The 19665-nt window shown below is 47.2% G+C and overlaps 1 protein-coding gene and 1 long non-coding RNA gene across 2 annotated transcripts; one reads left to right on the top strand and one right to left on the bottom strand.

Annotated features, from left to right (window-relative positions):
• Nucleotides 1-19: 19 nt before the first annotated feature.
• PDP2 (pyruvate dehydrogenase phosphatase catalytic subunit 2) lies at nucleotides 20-6419 on the bottom strand. The gene is made up of 2 exons (XM_049622964.1): nucleotides 6346-6419; nucleotides 20-4231 (listed from the first exon to the last, which is right to left on the bottom strand). The coding sequence occupies exon 2, from the start codon at nucleotides 4175-4177 to the stop codon at nucleotides 2585-2587; it is 1593 nt and encodes a 530-aa protein (XP_049478921.1). The 5' UTR covers nucleotides 4178-4231; nucleotides 6346-6419; the 3' UTR covers nucleotides 20-2584.
• Nucleotides 6420-7098: 679 nt separating this feature from the next.
• LOC125916638 (uncharacterized) lies at nucleotides 7099-17806 on the top strand. The gene is made up of 3 exons (XR_007455996.1): nucleotides 7099-7596; nucleotides 15598-16002; nucleotides 17569-17806. It is a non-coding gene; the product is annotated as an uncharacterized LOC125916638 (long non-coding RNA).
• The last annotated feature ends 1859 nt before the right edge of the window (nucleotides 17807-19665 follow it).

The following is a 19665-nucleotide window of genomic DNA, read 5'->3' as shown; positions in this document are numbered from 1 at the left end:
GCCACCCAGGCGCCCCTAGCTTTTTTTAATATATAACAAATTAGCTTTAATGTTACAAATAATATTTCAGAAAACCCAATCTAAGTAACTTGACTGAGGCTACTAACCTGCATTTAAAACTAATACAATCTTCTCAACCATTTTGACCAATTCCCAGTTAGCGGAGCTGTGATATTTATACATAAAACAATATCTAAATTATGCCAATATTATAAAGTTTCTTCCCTAAAATTATATGCAATTTAAAGAACCAAAGCATACTTTATTCAAGGTATATCCAAAATATTAAATGTTCAATCTTATTTTTTAGTTGATTTTAGATGTCTCAATATGGAAATCTTTACTAAAAGGAATAATAAATGCTTTAGAAGACTGACAAGTACCACCACCCCCCTCTCAAATTCCAGTGTCCTCTGGCAGTAGCCCATGTCTCAGAGAGGCCACAGACACCAGAATTGTGGTTAAGGAGACAGACATGCTGGGGGTTAACCAGGAGACTCTCCTTGGAGCATTCATGGAAAGAGCTGACAGAGTCCACAGTAGAAAAGGGCAGACAATAAACTGGCCTTTCTTCCATCTCGATATACTACGATTAGAAAGCGGGAAATATATTAGGCAGAGAAAAAACACAGATAAGCTTGGAGAAGCAGGTGGGAAGTCTGTGTTCTCTCAGCTGTCCCGCAAGTTACTGAGTCAGACGCATTTTTTTATGACCTTTGCTAGGCTCCAAAACGGGATTCATACACTCTGTAATCCCTGTAAATGCTCCGACGGTGTGCCAGGGTTTAGCTGACATAAAGAACAAAGGATGGCAGACAAGCAGTCTTCAACTTTAGCAACAAACCTTCATGCAAGCACAATGGCAGTCATTCACGTTTTATTTCTCGGTTATGATCCAGGAGGTCGAAAGGAACACTAATGATTTCAGAATAAAAGGACCAAGGCTTAAGCACTGACTGGAGCTGAAGCCCAATCACTGAACAGCTGCACTGGAAAACAGACAGGGAAATGTCCCCAAGTTAAAAGCACTCCAAGACTTGAATGAGTATCACTGGGACGTGAAAAGTCAAACTTGCTTGTTTCTTTCAGTGGATGGTACAAGGTGGAAGATGAGGAGAGGGATCAACTAACGTAGTGCAGGAAGACAGAACTGTCAGCTTTGTGGGATTATATTTGTGTTTCCATTTAGGGACACATTTCCTGTTGTGTAAATGCCGCAGCATTTCACGAGAACACGAAATTCTTTCCCCCAAAAAGGACCCACGTGGTTTAATTTGAAATAAACACAAAGACTGTGCTGCCCACAGAAGCCATTACAGGTTGCAGTTTTATTTTTGCCCCAACTCCTATACTAAATATGGTCTGGCTCCTGAGGAGAAGCCATGGCGGTTTATCCCACAGTCTAGGGCAAGCATCCCGTCCGACAAATCTCCCTCCTTCTTCCCCACTGCCTCTCGGGACACAGACAGGCAGCCCTGGTTAGTGACTTCTCAAGCTCTTCATGTTTTCACCTGTCCAGATTTGGGCTGAATCTTAGGTCCATAATCCACTGCATAAGCCAGTCCTGCCTGCACATCTGTCACAACTACCATATTACACAATCGCATTTTTTCCTCCCCTATAACCATTTGAAGAGGGAGCCTTCTTTCCAGACAATATTGCGTGCATATAGTCAGTAGCAGTGGAGTGAGGGAGTTTGGCAGAGCAGAGGTAGGAATATTAGGTGGAATGAACAGAAGAACATTTGAGAGGTATAATCAGAAAGGCTAAGTGCTATAAATAGCCCCACAGAGGCTAAGCCCTGGAGCATATTTTATTAATGCCGGGAAGGCGAGGAGTTAAGGCTTAGATAGAAGTTACCTTCTAGTATGGCTCAAGGTTCAAGGGGTGGGACACAGTGGAAGGTATCACAAGTGGCACGAGTCAATTCATCAGCTGGTCCAGAGGCCTCGCCCCTCTCACTCTCAGCTGAAAACCAAGACAAATCATCCCAAGCATGCTTACAGCAGGCCTGTTTGCAAGTTTGAGGACTGTTCTAACATAAACAAAAACACACCAGGATGCAGCATCACAAAATGTTTTCACAAGTATAATCACACAAAAAGTTAGAATATTGCATAGAAAAGAGTATTCTCTGTAAACCTAGGTCTTAGTCATTTAAAAATAAGTCTGCGATTGTAAATTGAGGAAAACTACCAAGTTTGCAGATTCTGCACAACATCAGGAAATCCCGAAGTTCTTCATAGTCTTAGGACGATGATTACATTTACCCTTTGAAGGCTCAGGCTGATGATGGCTTAACGACAACAACGTCTTTATAAAAGGACTTTGGCTATGGGCCCAAGCCAATTCTATGGTCTCAATGCTCTGCCCTCTCTACGCAGAAGCGGTGACCAAAACACACTGGCATGAAATCACTGCTACTGTTTTTAAACCGAGCCTGGCTTTTCCTCACGTCAGTCTATTATTAAGCCCAGCTACCTCGGCCTGCCTTTTTAACAGTAAGGTCTGAATAGCCAGTTTAAGAGTAAATGAAAATGTCTTAGAAAAGCATTTAAGTTAACCTTGGCAATACAGGACACTCTTAACCCCCTTTGTAATATGCGTCAATTGAGTCTGAGTTAAAATACACCACGGTGACAGTGATGTCATCCCTGTACATCCTCGCCAAGTCCTCTGGCAAAGTCAGCATCGCTGTTAGCCGCTCCGGTTCCATCTCCCCATACTCATTGCTCCCTATGGCGTGTCTGATCAGACGCGTGGCTGCATTTTGGTCGGCCGCGCACAGCCCCTGGGCTCTCCTCTGCTGCAGCAGGCTCTGCATGAGTCCTAGGTTGGCGGGTCTCTGGGCCAGGTCCGGCTTGTGCCGACTTGCTTCTGCCAGGTGCTCCACCACCAGCCTCACCACATCCTCATTGTCCAGCACGTCCCACAGGCCATCTGAGGCCAACACAAGGAACTTATCCTGGGGCCTCAGCCGGTGGTAGGTGACCTCAGGCTCAGCAGTCAGGTAGGGTGGAGTGTGGTAGTGTGGGGGGGTGAACTGGTAAATGTTGAGGGCCTCGGTGTCAAAGCCCCTCTCCAGGACACTGCGCTGCAGCTCTTTACTCCACTTCAGCTGGACATCCCCGAAGGCCCTGCAGGGCATGAGCACGCCCAGCAGCCTGTTGTCCACAATGACTGTCCTGTCCTCTGATTCAGGGTGCTCCCTCTTTAGCCGTGACAGCTCAGCTTGGTTCCAGGCATTGTGGTCGCGTGTGAGGGGCAGACAAGACCACATGCCATTGTCCTCCTGGACCCCAAGGATGGCCCGACAGTCACCAGCGTTTGCCACATGCAAGTGAACTCCATCAACATGGGCCATGCAAGCTGTAGCCCCAGAGAAGGCCACCTGGAGTGAAAGGTTCCTCGTCATCTCATCTTCCAGGGGGGCCTGGACTTCCAGCGAGATGTCAGAATCCAGTCTCTGGAAGGAATACATTAATGCTTCCTTAATGTTGAGTCCCATTTCCATGTGCAGGTCAAGCAGTTCCTGCCAGTAGACACGGAGGTGATCAAGGTGCACTGATGTGACATCCTTGTAGATACTGTCCCCTGGGTGCTTGAGCCATTGCAGGATGGGCATCAGGGGCTTCATGCTTTCCATGGCTCCCTCCATCCGCTCCAGGGTCTGCTGGGACATCAGCGACACCGCCACATAGTAGAAGAGCCTCTCGCTCACTGCTTGAGCACATGCATGGCCACCATGTCCATCGAAGATGCCAAACATCAGCCCGCTGGTCTGCAGGCAGGAAGCCACACCTCGCCGGTCCTCCACTGGGGAATTGGCAGCCAGTTGGTTGCTCTCAAACCGTAACACTGAATTTGGGGCTCCACTGACGAGGTCGAGGATCTTGTGAGCCGACTCACCGGCTCGCAGCACTTCATTTACCTGCTCAGGGCTGAGTTGCAAGTGGAAATCGTCTTCCTCTGTTGACGTGTGTCTGTAGGCTTTCTGCAGGGCAAAGCCACTGCACGGGGCACTGCTCTTCAGGGTGCCTGGTCCCTGGGAAAAGAGTCTCCATCTTGATTTATTTCTATTTGAGGCACACCTTGAATACAAACGTCTGCCCCCTTGTAACGTGGCAATGCTGTTCCTTGCAGAATTTAAGATCCAGAAGGGCAAAGTACTTGACATTTTGCAGCGATACCGGCAAATGTGTTCCTTCCGCAAAAGGGGCTTTCTTTAAACCTGAAAATTAAAGAGTTGAAGAAAATTCAAATTTAATTTCTTAAAAACAGACTTCTGAAAACATTTATTTTGCTACCATTCTGAACAAAAGTGTTTTAAGATAAACTTTAAAAGAGTTGGGTGGTTCTGTGGGTTAAGTGACCGGCTTCGGCTTAGGTCGTGATCTTATGGTTCCTGACCCTGAATTCCTGATTTCGGGTTCTCTGCTGTCAATGAGGAGCCTGCTTTGGATCCTTCATCCCCCTGCTCTCTTTCTGCCCCTCCCCTGCTTGTGCTCTCTCTCTCTCTTTGAGCTCTCTCTCTCAAAAAACAAAATTTTAAAAAATAGTAAAACAGTTGACTAAATTCAAAATACTTAAGCAAGTCTCCCTACCTCCCATTACAATGCATAAATAACATTTCAGAAAATGAGAAAAACGGGATTTTTATATGCTCTCCATTCATACAGAGCCACTGAAGGCTTCCCCACAGAACTCACTCATTGCTCACAGCTGACCCAGGGGCCCCTTTATATTTTCCTTCCCAAATATTTCCCTTGCCAGAGCCCAGTGTCTAGCTCCCAGGTTCACTTTCCCCAACAGACTGTAAGTGTTTATTTAAATATCTATCTGCTTCTCCACTAGTCTATACGCTCCATGAATTCAGGAACCCTTACTCACCAGTGGCTCTCCAGCCCCATGCAACACACAACAGGTCCTCAAATACTGGCTACACGCAGCATTTCCAAAGGCCCAACAGCACACCAGGTGTGACACCAGCTGTCTAACATCAGACACACTGCTTCACTTGCCTGAGCTCCAGCTGTCTGTCAGGGGGATGGGAATACCCATCTTATAAGGTTTTGTGAGGATTCAATGAAATATGATCCTTCTGCTCCAAAAAGGTGGTTATACTTTTCTCATTAAGTGACTCCTCTGGTCACTCTGTATACATTTTTATACAACTGAAACCACAACTTACAATCTTTTTTTTTTTTTTTCCTTTTAAGCATTTTATTCATGATAAAGACATTTCAGGGATGTGTACTACCCTATTTTGGCATAAACAATCTCAATTTCCTTAACTGTTCTCTATTGTTGTAGATTTAGAAGTCGTTTCTACTGGCTATGGATAAAGCACCAAATTGCACTGCCTTATGCACCAACCTTTTCCCTACTTAGGTTTTAATCTACTTATTTCCCAAAGGAGGAATCAGTAGGTCAAAGGGTGTAGACTCATAATGCCAAACTGATCTCCAAAATGTTCACATCTGCCTCCACAAGGACATGAAGGGAACAGTTTCCTACCACCTTCAACAGACGCTGAGGATACCTCTTCTTAGACAAAAAGCAAAGCAAAACAAACAAAAAAACCTGCTCTATTTTCTATTTTCCCGGGTGACCTAAGAGGAGCGTTTCCCACGTGTTTTCGGATTTCGTTCAGGAGACCTGCCCTCTGCCAGTTTGTCTGTTGGGGCACTGGGAACTCTCAAGAACTGAGGACCGTCCTCCTCCCCGCCAGCCCACCCCGCTGAACTTGGGGCAGGAGCGGTAGGTCAACGCCCACAGAGGCCGCCTGGCACCTCCCACCCTTCCAGGGCCCTGCAGAGAAATCAGGGAGCAGCGCCGGACGCAAGTTGGTCCGCCGCAGCCGGGACCCAAACAATTTCACGTCCCTGAAGAAAACACAGGTCCCAAGTTCAAGTCTCTGCCCCACAGCCTCATAGATAAGAGTGCGATCTCTGGAGTCTATCAAGCCCGATCGCGCCCGTACCCCGGCGCGGCCACATCCCTGAGCTCCAGCTTCCCAGCCTGTAAAATAGAGAAATTCAGTCGAGGCGCCGAACTCACAGAGGTGCTCCAAGGGCTAACGCAGCTAGTGCGTGTGCCGGGGTCCGAAGCCAAGGGTCCTTGGCGAGTCCGAGAGCCCACGTGGCGCGTGCGCGCGGTGGGGTGACCGTGACTGCGGGCCCGCCCCCTCACCTCATTTCACCTCACCTCCGCTTTCCACCTCATCATCTGAACCGATTCTGACGGCCGCAGAGGGCTGGGCTCCGGGGACGCCCGGCGGGGCTGGAGGGGTCCCCATCCTGCGATCGCCCCCTTCCCTACCTCGGACCCTCGCTCCCCACTCACCAGCTTGCGCCACTGCCACCGGGTCCGTCCCGTCAGTTCCACGCCTGCGCACAGTGCTGCGGCTGCCGCCACTCCCGCCTCACCTCCTTGAAGCGACCCCTTGTGCAGATCCAGATGGAGAAGGAAGCATCCTCTCTCCAGCTCTTATTGGTTCACCTGCGGAGGCGGGCCTTTGACGGACAGAAGAATTACCCAATGGCTGAGGAGGGCGACAGGGCAGGCAGGGCGGGAGGAGCTAAATCCAGTTCCTCCCCACCCATCCGCACCCTTCTGGGCTCCGACCGTGGGTGAGCAGAGTTCCCGGCTACGCGACCAGGCAATCAGGGACCGAGCTACCCCGCCACCTGATGGCCCACACTCTGCACACCCCGAACCCAGTATCCTCTCCAATTCTTTACTGTTAGTAATGCCGCACGGTTTCCTCTCCTTTGCTTTGCCCACCAAATCCAGACCTCTCTCCCAAGCGTCACAGCCTTGTGTTCAACCATTTGGACGCCTTCCTTTGGAGCCCCTATGTACGCCTCGAACACATCTCGCTCAGAACTCACCTTCCTACCAAACTCGCCCTTCCTTTCCTACCCTAACCCAATAATGGCCCCACCATCTTCCCAGATAGCCTCAACCAGAATCCTGGGAGTCTTAACTGCTCCCTCTTTCCAGCCCCTCTCCTGTTATCTAATCCTGCTAATCTTATCTCCCGAGTATCTCTGCAATCCACACATTTGCCTCCAGCTACCCTATTCCAATCCTCTCATCTGGTCTCCCTACGTTCACTTTACGACTCAGCTGCTCTTCCTGTACAGAACAGGCAGTGACCCTTCTAGAACTCAAACTCCTGCTCTAAAGTTTTCATTGGTTCCCAGGGGCCGTTGGGCCTTCAAAAGACATTTATATTGATCTGACCACTGACAGTTACTAGAAATGGTTACTGGTTGGTAGGTTGAGAAAGACTGAGAACCAAGACACCAGATAACCCCTCAGTCCCTCAGTATTGTGGGATTCCAGTTATCCCCTGCTTCCTTATTATCGTAAGGCAAGTACAGTCCTTCCCTGGAGGCAGAGACCAGAAATGCCACTTGGAGCCCTGAGAATGTAGTCTTCTGGAAGCGAGACACACTGGTTTACCTGGAGAGCCTGGCCAGCCCACCTGGACCCGAGGACATGCCTGCCATAATACCGCTCCTGTCAGACTTGCATCTGGTTTGACGTTTATACTGCCACTCACCCTTGGCCCTTTCAGGAAGTTTTCTGGTAAGTCAGAATTTGCAATATCTCTCTTCCTGGATATTGAGAAGGCTGTTTCAGACTGAAAGTAAAGATAACTCTAAGGCATTGTAAATAAATGGGCGTAAGTTTTATTTTTAGGTTTTGTATAGATAGTTCATTTGGGGTGACAAAGGGTCATCCTTAAGGACAGAGTCAGCACAGTTTAATCAGTTCATCTGCAGGCATTTATGGGTGCCTGAGGTGACTACTGGAGGCACACAGATGGCTGCCCCCACCACACTTTCCTGAGAGAAATTACATCACCCTGCTAAGTCTGAAACCGCAGAGTTTTTTTTAAGTTACCACACACAACAATTCCAAAGTAAAAATGTATCTTTGAAGATTTTGTGTGCACTGGAGCTTTCGTTTAGAGGCTGTAGCTAGCTCCGTCACCAACATATGATGGCTAGCCCAAGAACCCCAGCCAGTCTCCCAGTGCTTCTTGTCTCAAGGTCTTAAAAGAAGAAAAATGAAGGAAAAGGTCTGATCTCTCCTCAAGAAAGGAAAAGCAGCAGATCAGCTGTCATTTTCTGAGGAAATTTAAAAAGATTCAGCCTCAGTCAAAACCAAGCAAATAAGAATTAAAACAAGATACTGGTTTTTGTCAAACAACCTGACAATCATTAAAACAGATTAGTACTTCATGTTGGTGAGTAGGCATTGCCTTCTGGGCAGGTAGGAGTGTAAATTGAGGCTACCCAATGGACAGATTTTTGATCCACTAATTCTACTTCTTTTTTTAAAATGTGTTTTATTTATTTTTGAGACAGAGACAGAGCATTAGCGGGGGAGGAACAGAGAGAGAGGGAGACATAGAATCTGAAGCAAGCTCAGGGTCTGAGCTGTCAGCACAGAGCCCTACTCGGCGTTCAAACCCATAAACCTTGAGATCATGACCTGAGCTGAAGTTAGACAGCTTAACTGACACAACCACCCAGGTGCTCCAATTCTACTTATTTTAATTTACCCTAAATAGGCAGTCAAAGGTAAACATTAGAAATTTTCTTTTTCTTTTCTTTTGAGAGAGAAAGAGGGCACAAATGAGTGAGGGGCAGAGAGAGAGAGAGAGAAAGAGAAATTTTCTACAGTAAATATACACATATATTACTCCATCTGGCATTTCTTGTATAATCAAGAAGAAGAAAGAGGAGGAGGAGGGAGAGAAGCAGCAGCAGCAGCAGCAGCAGCAGCAGCAAAACTATATTTTAAAAAACAACCACAGGCCTAACCGGAGTAGGGAGTTAGATCCCTTAGATGATTCTGGCAAAATTCCCTGATTTTATAGCCATACAAATAGGGGCTTCCATGGAATGTTAGGAAAGCTGGATCTGAGATTATCTTGTGTCAGGAGGAACTGAGAGAGTAGCAGATAGCTTTTTGTCCAACTGTCAAAACTATACATCTAGGCCTGATATCTGTAAGAGTTTGTAAAAACCCCAGATATCTTTCTTTGTGGCCAAGCAGACGTGCTTCCCCTTGGAGCAGTTCTGTGACCTTAGTGCTCCCCAGTGCAACTGAATAAACCCAGAAAAGCCTTCCTGCTGATCTGAGCACATCTGTGCCCTCCGACAGTCGCCTCACAGACCAGTGTCATCCTAAATCAAGTAATTCAACTTCACCACCTCTGGCCAAACAGGTGACTTTTCCTCGCACTGTCTCCTCCCACATTGACCACGCACATGGACACACGTGTGTGTACGCACCCCCCCCCCCCCCCGCCTCCCCAGGGCCCCTTTTCCTTCAGAGGGAATGGTAACGGTAACCATTCCCTGCAGAGCAGCAACCTCAAGGACATATTTCACAAGTCTTGAGGATGATAGTGACAAAGGCTTGGGAATTTTTTTTTTAATGTTGTATTTATTTTTAAGAGACAGAAAGAGACAGAGTGTGAGCAGGGAAGGGGCAGAGAGAGAGCGAGACACAGAATAGGAAGCAGGCTCCAGGCTCTGAGCTGTCAGCACAGAACCTGACTCAGGGCTCGAACTCATGAACTACAAGATCATGACCTGAGCTTAACCGACTGAACCACCCAGGCGCCCCATGGGAATTTTTAAAAAACACAAATCTTGTCTCAGCCCTCCTCTCAAACCTGCTCTGAAGCAACAGAGCTTGCGGGCAATTAGGAAGCCTCAAAGTGGTTGTGTTAAGCTCCTAGCTCATAGAGCCAAAGCTAAAGATTTCCCTTCACTAGAGGAGGATGGGCAGACCCTTTGGGGGAAATACAACCTGTGTTTCTGTCTCTTTAACGCTTCTCCAAACGCAGATCAATGTCTTTCACCTGTTTGACAGATCAGCTGCACCCAAGGCTCTGATGATGTAGGCCAGAGGTCTTCCCCTGTGACCCCAAAATAATCATTCCCTTTTCCACCATCATCCCACAGCTGTCTCTACTCAGACTTAACCACTGGCACACCCAGAATTTTCCATCGTCCTCAAGTCCCAAGCCTAAGACCCAGTTCTGGCACTTATTTGCTGTGTGATCCTGGCCCAGTCACTTACTTCCTCTCTCTGGGCCTCTGTAGAGCTCCTCGCTTGGAAGGGGCAATTTTGTGGGCCTTGTACTTGTCACTAGCACTCCAAGTTGCCTATGACTCATATTCTTTCTTGAAAGTAAATTGGGAATGGAGCAGATGAACAGCTCGAGGGGTCTGGTGTGGGTAAGAGGAGGCAAGAGGAAGTTGGAAGACAGCCCTGGAGCCCCTGGAGGCGCATGGTTTTCCTGCTTTCTCTTGAAGCTGCAGGGTATGGAATAGGTTCAGTCAGCAAGCAGTGGGCCTGTGGCGTGGCTTGTGCTACCCTGTGACATTGTCCAAGAAACTGAGGGTGCCCAGCCACTGCTGTGTGCCATCCCTGCGGAGGCCCCACCCCCGGTACCTGGAGCACCCTTTTCAGGCCCAGGGGCAACTCCTTGAGGGACCAGAGAACACAGTGAGCTAGGTTCAGGGGTGGGGGGTGCAGTGTCACCTGAGCAATTGTCCCCAGCATCCAACAAGATGCCAAATGTGGGGTTGGAAAGGCCAGGAAGGAGCTATTAGGACAGGACAGAACATCAAACGAAAAACCAGATTACAACAGAGAGTTTGGTTTTGATAATAATGATATTTCATGTATGCGTTTCTTCTCCTCTTTTTTCCTTTGTGCATGCCTCTCTGCGTGCAAAGAAAAATCTAGCAGGACACATGCCGACAGTTAACAATGCTTATCTCTGGGTCATGAAACTTTCACATTCTTTCCTTTTCCATGTATTTCTTTATATGCTTTTTTTTCTTTTTTAACATGCAGCATGTATTTAATAATCAGGAAAACCCCCAATAATGTCTGTCCCACACACTTACACCTAAGAGTGGGAGAGAAGAAGGCAGAGTGGGCTGTTCAGGGGCAAGGGAGGCAGCTAGGGAGAGGGGTGGGGACCAGAGGGCTATTTTATGTCTGGAAATCAGGGAAGGTTCCTCTGATAAGATAGGCTTTGGAGAGAGATCTGAAGGAAGTTAGAGAGTGAGCCTGGCCTATCTGGGAAAGAGCATTCCATGGAGAGAGAACGGTAAGGACAAAGGTCTTCACCTTGTGAACCAAGGGAAGGGCTTGAATTTTATGGCCAGGGCTGCCTGCCCCATCTCCAACCCTTGGGCCAGAGCTGGAAAGAACTTGAGATCATCTCACCCACGCCTTCTGAAAGTGTGCTCCATGGAGCACCATCCCAGAAAATGTTTTGAGAGAAAAGAACCATGTCTCTACTATCCACCCCTGGAAGAGCTTCACAATGAACAACTTAGTTAAGGCCCTGAGAAATGGTGCAGTAAAAGGAATTCATCCAACTTTATTGCAGCAATTCCAAACATTTCCCCATGAACCTCCTTTTTGCTAAATCCCATCTAACAGAACCCATGTACTTCATGAGATGCCCATATATCCGAAGCACAAAATAAAGTCCAGAAACCTGAACTGACTTCACCAGGTTCCTGGGGGTCCCACTTTAAGGTTGTGGCTAAGAAGAGTCTGGGTCCTACTCTCTGGACTCACATCCAAGCCACTCTTCTAGAAACTTTCCACATTTAATAGCCTGAGGGGCCAATTTGAGCTTCTCTGAAGCCAGAGGAAGAGTTCTCCTGAGGGAAGACAGTTACCCTCTCAGCATACTGTATTTTTGTTTAGCCATCTTTTTATTTTAATTTTTAAAATTTTTCTAATTTACTTATTTGTTTTTGAGAGAGAGAGAGAGAGAGAGAGAGAGAGAGCGTACACACAAGTGGGGGAGGGGCAGAGAGAGAGAGAAAGAGAGGGAGACACAAAATCCAAAGCAGGCTCCAGGCTCTGAGCTGTCAGCGCAGAATCTGACTTGGAGCTTGAAATCCTGAACTGTGAGATCATGACCTGAGCCGAAGCCAGATGCTTAACAAACTGAGCCATCCAGGCCCCTCTTGAGCATTTTTTTACACCTGCTTTTCCAAAAGACAAGAGCCTCCTCTAGCACAAAGCACCCCATGTAATGTGGTGGTTTCAGAGGCTGGACTGCGGGTCAGGCAGACATGAGAACCCCAGTGCTGTCATTAACCGGATGCATGACTTGGGCAACGGACCTCAGTCAAATTTAGAGCCTCTGTATCTCCATCTGCTGAATGGGGGCAGCCATTCCCATGTATGTTGTGGGGGCATATCCCTCCTCCTAGCTGTATAGTGACTACAGAATGGGGGCAGAAAGGAGTATGTGAGGGTGCTGAAGCAGAGCTGTCCTCCTTTCTTGGCTCTGAAGCTATTTCTGTCTGAAGAACTAGGACCTGTCAATGTAATCAGGGCACCCCCATCCCCAGGCTATGCTGGAGACTGGGTCAAATTTAATTCAGCCTTTTATTTTCACACTTACCGTCGATTCCCAGGGCAAAGCCCCTGCTGTTCCCCCCCTCCCAGGAGTGCCCTCCCCATCCTCCATACCTTTGGCAAACAGTGGGGCCATTACCTCAGGCCTCCACATGCCCTTTCCCCAAGAGCCCAGTGGTGCTCAGTGGCACTGACAAGTTGCGTGCTTCACCCAGCACTGGAGGCCCTGGACAGCAGAAGAAGCAAGAGCTTAGGGTGTCAAGCAAAGCAGGAGCACAAACAGCAGCAAAAATATTTTAAATATTTTGACAAGTGGTAACCGGCTGGGCAAGGGTTCTTTCCTAGCATGGCTAGGCTGGGCTCTTGCTAGTGAATACGAAGATGGACCAGAGACCAAGCTACAGGCTCACACGTGGCCACAAGGGGGCGTAAATACACTGCAGGAAGCACCTGAGCATCTCACTGCCTAGAGCTGGTGGAGGGAGTGTGTGTGTGTGTGCGCACACTTGTATGCATCATTCCACAATGCTTATTGTGATACTGTCATTAGTGGGGAGACCGACTAATGCCTTTCAAGGAGCCCGGAGAGTGGTGGCATAGACTTGGTTCCAAGGTAGGCCAATCCGGCCCCAGCTCCAACTATGTGACCTGGAGCAAGTATCTCAATCTGATCCTCAGTATCTCATCGGCAAAATGGGAATAAGAATGGTACCCACTTCAAAAGGTCTTGAGTCAATTCAGGAAATGAGTTAATTAAGTGAGTCAATTCATGAAAAAAAAAAAAAAAGACAATTCACGGATTGTGTTCACTGGTGGGTCATGCCACAGGCACGTGGAGCATGTTCTCAGGGAGTCCAAAGGAAGGTGCCTTAAAATAATAGGTTAGTTCATATTTTATTAAAATAAAAGTGTGATGAGAGAAATCAGAATTATGTTTACCTTCCTCATAGTTACCTATCAGTTTAGTATCATCTTGTACTGTTCTTATATTTAATTACATATGTGAAGGCCCCATAATCCTTTCAGTGTGTGGCTTAGATGGGTTTTCAGCTCATGGAGGCCCCCATCGGGGCTGCAGCTGATGGGGTCCCTTATGTCTGTTAGGAGGTGCAGTTCCTGAGGGGGCTCAGAGTAGTTGAGCAGGTATCCATGCAGGGCCCAGGAAAGTGTAGGTCCTGTGGCCTCCTACAAAGGAAGACTCAGTGATAGGTAGCAAAGTCCACACAGGATCTGCAACCCTCCATCTTTAGGACCGACCTACTCCCTCAGGAGCTGCCTACGGAGAGGATCTACCTTATAGTCCCCCGTTAGTTCTGTCACCTGGGCCCTTACTTCCTTCAGGCTCTGCCAATCCTCTACCCTGTGCCCTACTCAGGTGCCCCTCCCTGTGGTTCTTTGACCTCCAGATGGCCTCCTCTTTTGTCCCCTAGACTTGTGGTACACCCCAGAGAGCATGTAGGGCATCTAGGGGACAGTTGTCACACGGTTGGGGAGAACCCTGGCATTTGGGGTTGTCAGGGGTGCTAGAAGTCCTACAGGACAGTTTCGCATAACAAAGGATTATCTGAGACCTGCCCTACCTTCCAACATCTCACCTGGATATTCAAACAGGTGAAGAATCTGTTTATCTTCATCTAAGCCTGCAACATTGTTCCTTTTTTAAAATTCTTTTTTTAGGGGCACCTGAATAGCTCAGTCGGCTAAGTGTCTGACTTTGGCTCAGGTCATGATCTCACGGTTCCTGGGTTCGAGCCCTGTGTCAGGCTTTGTGCTGACAGCTCAGAGCCTGGAGACTGCTTCGCATTCTAGGTCTCCTTTGTCCTCTGCCCCTCCCCCACCCACACCCTGTCTCTCTCTCACACACTCTCTCTCAAAAATAAAGAAACATTAAAAAATATTTTTTAATTCTTTTTTTAAACTGAAGTATAGTTGATTTACAATGTTTCATTTGTGCAACATGGTGAACAAATCTGTACATTCCGTTATGCTCACCACAAGCTTAGAACCATCTATCATCATAGTACACTATTACAATACCATTGACTATATTCCCTATGCTCTGTGTTTTATCCCTGTGACTTATTCATTCCATGCAGCTTTGTTCCATTTTATTTGGAAACACAGAGTAATGCTTGCACAGTTTTAATATATAGTGAATTATTGTACTTTATGTTGCCTGGAATTTTACCACTTATGCCTAATTTGAGCATTGTTCCACTCATAATCTTAAGAGACAAAATGTCACCTCCTATGAGTTAAAATATGATGACTTAGGGGCACCTGGGTGGCTCAGTTGGTTGAGTGTCTGACTTTGGCTCAGGTCATGATCTTGCGGTTCATGAGTTTGAGCCCCACATCAGACTTTGTGGTGACAGAGCCGGGCCTGCTTCGGATTCTGTCTCCCTCTCTCTCTGCCCCTCCCCTGCTCACTCTCTCTCTCTCTCTCTCAAAAATAAATAAACATTAAAACATTTTAGAATGTGATGACTTATAAAATATTGTACAATGAATACACAAATTTTTCAAATTCAGTGAGTAGATGGGATATTTTCATGTCTGTTCTAAAAAATAGAGGAGTTCACTGTCTGGGAAAATCATATCCTGAAGGCAGCAATACTCATGTCCCTTGGGCTGGAATTAATTTGTAGTTGCCATGTTCTCAGGCTTCTGAATATAGGTACAAGCCTCAGAAGACCTCATCACAACCTTGTGAGCTAGCATTTATGTTCTGAAACACCTATTATTTTATTGAATATTATGCTTTTTGTGTATATAAACATGTATTATAAAGGGCTGTCCTTTATATTACAACTAAGGCATTAAAGTAATTTTTTGGAATCAAGTGTGTAGATAAATTGTATTTTCTTTGATTTTCACTGAAGGCTCATAGTAGGAGGTAGTGCATTTATTATTATAAAAAGTAGGCTCTGGAAAAAAAAAAGTAGGCTCTGAGAATCTTGTAGACATAATATGAGCCAAAAATCCAGAAACTAAAGAGGTTTCTGGAATGAATGATTTCATTTATTTGAAGTTCAAAACCAGACAAATGTAATTTATGCTATTAGGAGTCAGGATGGTGAGTACTTTTGGGAGGTAGGAACTTGATGAAGATGTAGGGGTGGGGGGGGTGCTGGAGATGTGCTATTGCTGACCTAAGTGCTGGTTCCATAGGTGTGTTCAGACTGTGAAAGTTCATCAAGCATATGTACTTCTCTGTATATATGTTGTGCTTCAATTAAACCAAAAACAAAAAGTTACATCACCAGTAATGAGACAAATCAGCATCATCTACCTAAGAACAACGTGGGATCCTTTCTTGTGATATTCCTATGAAAACCAAATAACCCGAGTCTCCTCATGAAGAAACACCCGACAAACCCAGCTGAGGGACATCCTACTACTAACTGGCCTGTACCCTCTGATCATACCAATGTTGTGAAAGACAAAGACAGAGGAACTGACCAAAGAAAAGGACACTAAATGGACTGGACAACTGAATGCAAGATATGATCTGGGATTTTTTGTTGTTATTGTTACAAAAGACATTATTGGGACAATTAGCACAGTATGAATAAGGTACGTTGATTGGATAATAGTAACATAACAATATTGGGGCGCCTGGGTGGCTCAGTCAGTTGCACGTCTGACTTCAGCTCGGATCACAATCTCAGGGTTCGTGGTTTCGAGCCCCGTGTCAGGCACTGTCAGCCTGCTTTGGATTCTGTGTCTCTCTGCCCCTCCCCACCTTGCGCTCTGTCTCTCTCTCTCTCAAAAATAAATAAACATTAAACAATTTTTTCCAAAATTTTTTTAAAAAATTTAAAAAAATGATAACATAATAATGTTAATTTCCTGCTTTTGATTCTTATACTGTGGTTATATAAGAGAATGTCCTCATTTTTAGGAAAGCCACTGGAAAAAAAAATGTATACATATGGAGAGAGAGAGGGAGAGAGAGAAAGCAAATGTGATAAAATGTGGAGTCCAGTACCAGTCTATAGTATATTCACTGTATTATTTTTTAAACTTTTCTTAAGTCTGAAATTATGCTAAAGCAAAAAGGTTTTGGGGTGGGGGTTCTGAGTCTGCTAGTGGAAACCCTAAACATTGGCTATTCCTGTTCCCATGGCAGCAACCCCAGTTTTCCCGGGTGTCAGTGTGAAAAGGGGCAGAAAAAGAAAATTCCGAAGCCTGACATTTCCTGACATGGCTAAGTCCTGTGTGCCACGGGCACTGAGGGTCCATCTCTAGAGGCCTCAGCTTTACAGCAAGGGCTTAGTAAATTTGGCTGAGGTTGATCAAGCTCTTGCCTGCAGCCACACACCTGGCTTTCTTTCCTCAGCATGACCTCTGACCTCAGGGAGCCCTGGGATTGAGGGAGGCGCCCCCCACGGCTGTAGAGCTGGCTGCTGCTGCCCTGATCTGAGCCCCTGGGAGTGGCTGGAGCCACCACTGGCACGAGCTAAAGCAGCCAGATTGGCACAGAGTCCTCCACCCCCAACCTGGGGTCATGGGGCCCATGTGATCAGCTCTGCACCTAGTAGACCTGAGCTGCACAGGAGTGAGGAGCTCCCTTCCAGGTCCCTTTGCCTGCCCCCAGAAACCACAGGCTTCCAGATTTAGTGCTGGGGCTGGGGCTTCAAAGGCTTGGCTGCCCCCAAAATACCTTTTCAGCTCACCTGCCTCTGCCTCAAATTATGCCATTAGAGCTCTGCCCTCCTAGGAGAGAAATCATTTCCAAGCACTGACTTCTAAAGTGCAGTGCAGACAATGACCCTTTGTCCTATGGGTCATAGTTCACGGAATTGGGTATGTGAAACACATGGAATTACTTATTTTCTATAAATCATTTCAATCCAGCTCTGAGCCCCCATTACATCGGGCTGGCTGGAAATTCAGCCCAGGTATTCTCCTGTCACACTGATGGGCAAAGGTCTGGGGGTCTTGGGAGATTCTTCCAGTCATCTGTCCCTGCCGGTTTGGGCCCAGCATCACGCCCCTTGCAATTTAGGGGGCACATGGGGTGACCCACATCCTGGGATCCAGAGCTGTCTGCCCCCCAGCTTGGCCATGGCTTGGCTCTACTTCTGGGAAATCTGCTTTCTCTCCTCCCTCAAGTCCTCCCACTGACACATTTTACAGATGGGGAACTGAGGTGGAGAGAAGAGGTCACACGGAAGACTGAAAAGGAGGTGATAAGATCATTCCCCCATAAGGTGTTACTGCCTCCCAAGGGAGGCATTTCATCAGGGGACCATGTCAACTGAGCACTGAAGCTCAACTGGCAAGATTTCAGACTCCGCAACAGGTAAGCACAGAGTTATTCTGTGTGGGGACCTTTCTGCAAAGTAAGGCTCTCCTGATGAGCACTGGACCAGGAGTCATAAATCCTTGCTCTCCCACCAACTTACTTAGGCAGATTCTGTTCCTTCTTTGGGCCTCAGTTGTTCTATCTGTATAGGGAGATCAGAACAGGAATTCTTTTGGTGTGGATACTCTGGGATTCCCTGGGCAGCTTACTGATCCTTACCATGGCTTCCTCTGATTGAAAAAGTCATACCTTCTAAACTCTACTCCTGAACACTCAGGAACAGTAGCAGTGGCAGCAAGGACCCAGTTCCCAGTTCCCCAGGGAGGCCTGGGTAGCTGGAGAGATAGGACTGTGTGCCCTCAGGAGATACCCATGCCCAGAGCAACCAAGGACTTGTCACTCACAGCAGGACTTGAGAGAAGAGGAGGAGGAGGAGGAGCTCGTTCCTGAAAACCTGAGGGATCCCTGGGAGCCCAGGTCACCCTGGAGCCTCTGTGTCCCTATGCCTTTCCTGCAGTGCCTATCCCGAGAGAGTAACTCATTAGGTCTAAAGAGTCACCTGCTCACCCTCCCACGCTTCTGCAGATGAAAACATTTGAGTTGCAACTGGAGGGATTTAGATTAGACTCACAGATGGCCAAGCCAAGAACGACCAGGGTCCAGGAATGAGTCCCTTCTGCAGGGCCAAGGAGGGCAGCTGGAGGAGGTAATGAATTGCACCTGTCAGAATTTGCATTTGAGCCTGTGTTGGAAGGTGGATTCAGGCCAAATGATGCCTAGTGCTTTCTGAGCCTCAGAGAGAATCCTCTTCCTCCAGTCCAGGAGGCCCTCAGCTCCTGCTCTAGACCTCCAGTAGCTCCTCATGGCACCCGGATATAAAGGTAAACTTCTCCCTGGCATTTGAGGCCTTCAGAGCCTGGGAAGCCCTGTGTCTCCAGCCACACATCCCCTCTTTGTTGATACCTGCTGGGTGATAGCCAGGCCTTCTTCTCTCTGGTAAATGTTCACTGCTGCTGAGGCTTCTGTGCCTCTGCTGTGATACTTTGGCTTTGGACCCCTCTTCCAGGAAGCCCTCTCAAACTACCGAAGTCTCCTCGACCAAGCCAGGACTCTTCCCAGAGACACTACCACCTTCCCCTACTCTTGACGGTCTTTTGTAGTCAGTTCCTTGCTGAAGGTCTTGGCCTTTCCCTCAGAGGAACAGCGAAGGTCCTGCAGGGTGACCTGGGGCAGGGCCAGCCAGGCTGGAGGTTTCCTGGAGGTGGAAGGCCCCAATAGAGGGAGCCAATTTGGCATCAAATGTTCTGAAACTGCCCTTGTGGAGGACACAGGCTCGGAGCAGATCTGACTCATTCCGGCCACCACCTTGCCTGGCCACAGGCCCTGCCAGAGGGCCTGTTTGGATACCGTGCTAGCAGATGGCCCTGCAGAGGGAAACATCTGTTTTCGGCAAGGCTATCCAATATGGTAGCCACTGGCCACATGTGCTCTTAGGCACTTGAAATGTAGCTACTCTGAATCAAGATATGCTATGAGTGTAAAATACACACTGGATTTCAAAAACTTAGCACAAAAAATAATGTAAAATATCTCATTAATTTTTTTATATGGATGACATGTTGAAATGATAATATACTTCGGACATAATTAAGTTAAATAAGATATATTGTTCAAATTAAATACACTTGTTTCTTTTTACCTTTTAAAACAGAGCTACTAGAAAATTTTAAATTACATATGTGGCTCACATTATATCATGTCTGTTTTATAGAGGAGGACACAAACTTTTGAGGGCTTGAGTGACGTATGGTGCAAAGGCCGGTGCATCTGCCCTAAGTTTGTGAGCAGAAAAGCCTCCAAAAGGGATGCATTCCCCAGCCCCTGCCTCTGGCTGCAGGCCAGATACCATCCGTGCTCACAGAATCACA

Source organism: Panthera uncia (assembly GCF_023721935.1).
Source record: "Panthera uncia isolate 11264 chromosome E2 unlocalized genomic scaffold, Puncia_PCG_1.0 HiC_scaffold_20, whole genome shotgun sequence".
In the NCBI taxonomy this organism is placed as follows: domain Eukaryota; kingdom Metazoa; phylum Chordata; class Mammalia; order Carnivora; family Felidae; genus Panthera; species Panthera uncia.
This window is presented reverse-complemented; position numbering and strand designations above follow the sequence as displayed.